The 6,807-nt window shown below is 54.7% G+C and overlaps 1 protein-coding gene across 1 annotated transcript; it reads left to right on the top strand.

Moving 5' to 3' along the window:
* Positions 1-5,705: 5,705 nt before the first annotated feature.
* Positions 5,706-6,317, top strand: LOC135580204 (olfactory receptor 14J1-like). The gene has a single exon (XM_065073236.1). The coding sequence runs from the start codon at positions 5,706-5,708 to the stop codon at positions 6,315-6,317; it is 612 nt and encodes a 203-aa protein (XP_064929308.1).
* Positions 6,318-6,807: the final 490 nt, after the last annotated feature.

Below are 6,807 nucleotides of genomic sequence, written 5' to 3'. Positions count from 1 at the left end.
TGGGGGTTGCTGGGATCACTGGAGAGGATAGTGGGGGTTACTATGTACACTAGAAAGATTAGTGGGGGAGTATTGGGAATACTGGGAGGGTTACTGGGAGCGTGTGGGGTTGCCTGAGTGTTACTGGGAGTACTAGATGGTTACTGGGAGCACTGGGAGGGCTACTGGGAACACTGGGGGTTTACTGGGAGTCCTTGCAGGATTACTGGGAACAATGGGGGTTGCTGTGAGCACTGGGGGGGTTAGTGGGGGCCACTGGGTGCTCTGGGTATGTGTCTGGGAACACTGGGGGTTGCTGGGGAGTTACTGGGAGCACTAGGTGGTTACTGGGAGCACTGGGAAGGTTACTGGGAAAAGTAGGTTTAATAGTGGGAGGTTTCTGGGAACACTGGGAGGGTTACTGGGAGCACTGGGGGTTTACTGGGAGTTCTTGCAGGATTACTGGGAACATTGAGGGTTGCTGGGGATTTACTGGGAGGGTTATTTGGAGTGTAACTGGGAATATTAGAAGGATTAGTGCGGGGTTATTGGTAACATTGTGGGGGTTACTGGGAACATTCCAGTTGGTAGGGGTTTACTGGGAGCACTAGGTGGTTGCTGGGAGCACTGGGAGGGTTATTGGGAGCACTGAGGGTTTATTGGGAATTTTTGGAGGATTACTGGGAACAATGGGGGTTGCTGGGAGCACTGGAGGGGTTAGTGGGGGGTTACTGGGAGCACTGGGAGGGGTTACTGGGGACAGTGGGGGTTGCTGAGGGCTCACATGAAAGCACTAGGTGGTTACTGGGATCACTGGAAGGGCTAGTGGGGGATTACTGGGGGCTATGAGGGGGTTGCTGGGGCTCACTGCGAGCACTGGGGGGGTTGCTGGGAGCACTGGGAGGTTTACTGAGAGCACTGGGAGGTTTACTGGGAGGATTACTGGAAACAATAGGACGATTAGTGGGGGGTTAATGGGAACACAACATGGTTACTGGGAGCACTGTGGGGGCCTGCTGGGAGCACAAGGACAGTTAGTGGGAGCACTGAGGGTTAACTGGGAGTTCTTGGAGGATTACTGGGAACAATGGGGGCTCCTGGGAGCACTGGAAAGGTTAGTTGTGGTCTAGTGGGAGCACTTGAGGGGCTAAGGGAAGAGTTACTGGGAGCACTGGAAGGGTTAGTGGGAGGGTTACTGGGAGCACTGGAGGGGTTAGTGGGGGTTACTGGGAGCACTGGAAGGGTTAGTGGGAGCATTACTGGGAGCACTGGAGGGGTTACTGGGAACACTGGAGGGGTCAGTGGGAGGGTTACTGGGAGCACTGGAGGGGTCAGAGGGAGGGTTACTGGGAGCACCAGGAGCATTAGGGTGATACTACTGTGGGTGTCCATCACAACCCACCAGCTCAGGGTGAGGACGTTGCCGAGGCCTCTCCAGCAGCTGAGAGCGGCCTCAGTCACAGGCCCTGCTTGTCGTGGGGGTTTGAACTCCCCTGATGTTTCTGGAAGGACGACTCAGCCAGACACAGTCCAAGAGGTTCAGCAAGTGCATCCATGGGAACTTCCTGATGCAAAGGGTGGAGGAGCCAACCAGGAGAGGAGCTGCTGGACCTCATCCTCACTAACAAGGAGGGTCTGGTTGAAGCAGTGAAGGTTGAAGGCTGCCTTGGCTGCAGTGACCTTGAGATGGTGGAGTTCAGGAACTCGTGTGGCAGGAGCAGGATAGCAAGCAGAATTGCAACCCTGGATTTCAGCAGCGCAAACTTTGGCCTTTTCAGGTAATTGCTGGGGGAAATCCCGTGGGCAAGGCTGCTTGAAGGTAAATCCATAAATCCATGGGTCCAGATGGGATGCACCCACGGGTGCTGAGGGAGCTGGCTGAGGTCATTGCTGGGCCCCTCTCCATCATCTTTGCTAAGTTGTGGCAAACGGGAGAGGTGCCTGAGGACTGGAGGGAAGCAAATGTCACTGCAGTCTTCAAAAAGGGCAAGAAGGAGGACCCGGGGAACTCTAGACCGGTCAGCCTCACCTCCATCCCTGGGAAACTGATGGAACGACTTCTCCTTGATGCCGTCTCAAGGCATATCACGGATAAGAGGGTCATTAGGGGCAGTCAACATGGCTTCACCAAGGGGAAGTGGTGCTTGACCAACCTCATTGACTGTTATGGAGACATAACGAAGTGGATACATGATGACAAAACAGTGGATGTGGTCTACCTTGACTTCAGTAAAGCATTTGACACAGTCTCCCATAGCATCCTCACTGCTAAAATCAGGAAGTGTGGCCTGGATGAGCCGGTAGTGAGGTGGACCGCGAACTGGCTGAAGGGAAGAAGCCAGAGGGTCGTGGTCAATGGGGCAGAGTCCAGTTGAGGCCTGGATCTAGTGCAGTGTCTCAGGGGGCAGTGCTGGGGCCAGTACTATTCAATAAATTCACCAGTGATTTGGATGAGGAAATAGAGTGGCTGTCAACAAGTTTGCTGATGACACCAAGCTGGTAGGAGTGGCTGAACACTGGAAGCTGTGCTGCCATCCAGAGACCTAAACAGGCTGGAGAGCTGGGCAGGGAAAATTTAATTAAATAGAACAAGGGCAAGTGTAGAGTCTTACATCTGGGCAAGAAGAACCCCAGGTTCCAGTATAAGTTGGGGAAGGACCTGTTGGAGAGCAGTGTAGAGGAAAGGTACCTGGGGATCCTGGGGACAGCAGGATGACCATGAGCCAGCACTGGGCCCTTGTGGCCAGGAAGGCCAATGGTACCTGGGGTGGGTTAGAAGGGGGGTGGTCAGTAGCTCAGAGAGGTTCTCCTGCCCCTCTGCTCTGCCCTGGGGAGACCACACCTGGAATATTCTCATACCAATTTATTTTTTACTAGCAAGAATACAATGCTGGCAAGAAGTATCTCTGCAGAGCAGACACAACTAACATTACTGATTACTATAGGTTGTCTCAAAGGATGTGCCCCTGGAGGTTGAGGGACACCTGGAGGGAGCCCAGAGGGGACAGAAAAAGGGACATCAAGGGCTGCTCCTCTGCTGCTGAGCTGGGCTGGGCTCCTGGGACACAGGGAGCTCATGGAAGCGGCAGCACTGCAGAGAGACAGCTCTGCCCAGGAGCAGCTCCTCTGCACACGCAGCAGGGCTGAGGGCTCTGCCTGCAGCACCGAGGGCACAGGAGCCAGGCACAGAGAGGGAAACGCAGTCTGGGCTGGGAGGATGCTGAGAGGTCACTGGAAATGAAATCCTCTCAGATATGAAGCCTGTGGCTGCAGGGCATTGAATCTGCAAATCATGGTAGGATCTCAGAAAGCTGTCACATTGCAGAGCCTGCGAGAGATGTAAGTAGAGCTCTCAGAGATTCTCTGATCAGAGTGGAGAATGTGCTGCAGAGCAGGGATTGCCTTCTGCACTGTCAGAGTGACAAGACGTGAATGCTGCATTCTCCCCAGGGTGGCTGTGGGGTGTAAATGTAAATGTGCAGGCAGGGGTGCCCAGGGCTGTCCTGCAGAGCAGGGTCCCTGCACCCCAGGGCTGTGCTGGGCAGGGACTCTGCCGCCCGCCAGGGTCAGCGCTCAGCCTGCCCGGGAGAGCCCAGCAACACTGAGGGGAGAAGCTGTGGGGGGACGAGCGACCCCCGGCAGGGCAGGGTCCTTCTGCTGCTGGGTTCTCCGTGGGTCAGAGCTGCTCGCAGCTCCAGCTCATTCCAGAATATTGACAAGAGGAGGTTTCAAGGAGAAGAAGAAGACAAAGACTACTACAAAGATAAGGAACCTCCCGGAGTCTGTGTTTTCAGTCTGCTACTCTGGGGAATGGGTGGAGATTAAGGCAGTTTTTAATTTTAAACAAATACTTGAGACACATGAACTGCAGTAGGTCTTCAAGAGAATCCTGGCATGCCTTGCCTCTCCTCTCCCCATGCAGAACCAGCATCACCTTTGCTGGACGCCTTACACTTAATCTGTAATCTGTTTTCCAGCCTGCAAACAGGAAGATGCCCCCAGGCAGTGCCCTGTGAACAGGCAGGATCTGTAGGGCCAGGGGGAGGGCATAGAGGGTGGGATGGTCTGTGAGCACTGACAGGGAAGAGACATGGACAGAGATACACCTCCCAGGGGAGAATCTCCAGGCAGCAGGGAAATGATCAGAAATGAGAGGAAACCAAACCCGGAATGGTTATGGGAGGGAGAAGAGAGAAAAGTCCCTGTGATCACCTGCAGTGCAGATCCCTCCTGTGAGCAGCCCCCTGGACTCCTCTCCCACCCAGCAAAGCCTCTGCCCTCAGGGCCGGGGGCACCAAGGCATGAAGCGGCTCCTGTGCAGCCAGAGCTCCAGTTCCTCTGCACAGCACAGGGGCTGAGAGCAGCTCCCCGGCAGTGTTGGTGTCTGGGAGGTGGCTGCACAGCTGGGGAAGGGTGACGCTGTCTGAGTGCCCAGCTGCCTCTGCCCTGGCCTCTCTCACACCCACCCTCACCGCATTTTCCTTCTTGCTCCCCTGCTCTGGGTCACTGCTGTTGGGATCTTGTTCTTGCTGTCAGGCTCTCTGGGGATGGCAGTTTCAGCTGCAGAGTCACAGCCTGATCTTGTGGGTCCTTTCCTGCAGGTGTGTCCATGGGCACACGTGTCCCAGCTTTGCTCTGACCTGTGGGGTGTGGGCAATGCAGTCTGTGGGGCTGGGGAATGAGCAGTGTGTGTGTCCTGGGCTAAATGTGGTTTGCTGAGACCTCAGGAAAGGGTGAGACATGTCATGTTCTGAGGTGGATCCCTCTGCTCTCAGCAGTGCCTGGTGGCTTTTCAGGGTAACATGGGAGTGTGATCAGCCCCCATCTCAGAAAGGTGCCAGCCCAGGGCAGCTGGAGCAAGACAGAGGGACAGAGCAGCTGCCTTCACTCTGCACTGACCCACAGGCATCCTCTGGTCTTGCAGGACTCGCTCTGTTCTCCCTGAGTGCAGCAGAAATGCTGAGGGTTTCTGACACCCAACAACACTCCCCAGGGTGGGAGGGAAGAAGGAGCTGTAGGAACACCAGACCTCTCAAACTCAGTTTCTCATGCCTGGGGGTACAGATGCTGACAGTCCCTTCTGCACCAGGAGCGGTTCCAGCTGACAAAGCTGAACCACAGGACTGGCCCCTGCCCACCCAATCACACAGGGTCAGGCTGACTCCTCAGGAGACCCTGGGCAGAGACACTGCTCTTCATTGCACACTCATCAAGCACCAACGAGGGCTCCAGCCTGGACGTTCTCCTGGAAAAAAAATAAAATGGGTCTCTTTGTGTGAAGGGGTGGGAGAGACTTTGGGAAATGGCTTTGGTTGTTCCCATAGAAGTCTCAATCTAAACCTTTTCCTCCTTGCACAGGTCCTCATGCCCACAGGCAGCCAATGTCCAACAGCAGCTCCATCACCCAGTTCCTCCTCCTGCCGTTCACAGACACACAGGAGCTGCAGCTCTTGCACTTCTGGCTCTTCCTGGGCATCTACCTGGCTGCCCTCCTGGGCAACGGCCTCATCATCACCACCATAGCCTGGGGCCAGCACCTCCACACCCCCATGTACTTCTTCCTGCTCAACCTCGCCCTCCTTGACCTGGGCTCCATCTCCACCACTGTCCCCAAGTCCATGGCAAATTCCCTCTGGGACACCAGAGCCATTTCCTATTCAGGCTGTGCTGCGCAGCTCTTTCTGTCTTTGTTTTTCATTTCAGCAGAGTTTTATCTCCTCACCATCATGTCCTACGACCGCTACGTTGCCATCTGCAAACCCCTGCACTATGGGACCCTCCTGGGCAGCAGAGCTTGTGTCCACATGGCAGCAGCTGCCTGGGCCACTGGGTTTCTCTATTCTCTGCTGCACACGGCCAATACATTTTCACTGCCCCTGTGCAAGGGCAATGCCCTGGGCCAGTTCTTCTGTGAAATCCCCCAGATCCTCAAGCTCTCCTGCTCACACTCCTACCTCAGGGAACTTGGGCTTCTTGTGGTTAGTGCCTGTTTAGTTTTCACATGTTTTGTGTTCATTGTGGTGTCCTATGTGCAGATCTTCAGGGCCGTGCTGAGGATCCCCTCTGAGCAGGGTCGGCACAAAGCCTTTTCCACCTGCCTCCCTCACCTGGCCGTGGTCTCCCTGTTTGTCAGCACTGGCGTGTTTGCCTACCTGAAGCCTCCCTCCATCTCTTCCCCATCCCTGGATCTGGTGGTGTCTGTTCTGTACTCGGTGGTTCCTCCAGCAGTGAACCCCCTCATCTACAGCATGAAGAACCAGGAGCTCAAGGATGCCCTGAGGAAACTGATGACTGGATGGTTTTCTGAATCAATAAACTGCTCGTCTGCTTCTGCATAGTTGTTTCAATGTAACTACAGACCCAGCCTGTCATCTGGATTGTCTGTTATTGTTAGTAGGGTTTTTATTGTGATAATGTTGTCATCCACTGTCCTAATTCTCTGTCTGCTTTTCTTTTATAGCCACTGGTTGTTTAAATGAGGAGCTGTGCTGTCCTTGTTTTTAAACAAAATAAAGGTCTCTTTAGTGACTCGTTTTTCACTATATCCTTCCTGCAAGGCCTTTTTAGAGCTGCAGGGATGGCTCCTGTGATGGGTGGAAGGGAAAAGAGTCCATCATGGCAGCACTGCCAGGGAGCAGCAGCGCTTGTTCTTCCAGAGCTGTTCTGGTTCCACTCCCACACTCTCCTTCTCATCCCTTGTGTTGGTGCAAGGCCTGAGTGCTCTGGCAGCTTGGTTGCCATCCTGCTGTGCGTCAGTGCTGTGAGCGCAGGCAGGGACAGGCAATGGGCACTGCTGTGACAGAGCTGGCCCCAGAACAGCCTTTCCAG

This window comes from Columba livia, chromosome 9 (assembly GCF_036013475.1).
Source record: "Columba livia isolate bColLiv1 breed racing homer chromosome 9, bColLiv1.pat.W.v2, whole genome shotgun sequence".
Lineage (NCBI taxonomy): Eukaryota > Metazoa > Chordata > Aves > Columbiformes > Columbidae > Columba > Columba livia.
Note: the sequence above shows the minus strand (reverse complement) of the source record. Positions and strands in the feature narration are given on the sequence as shown.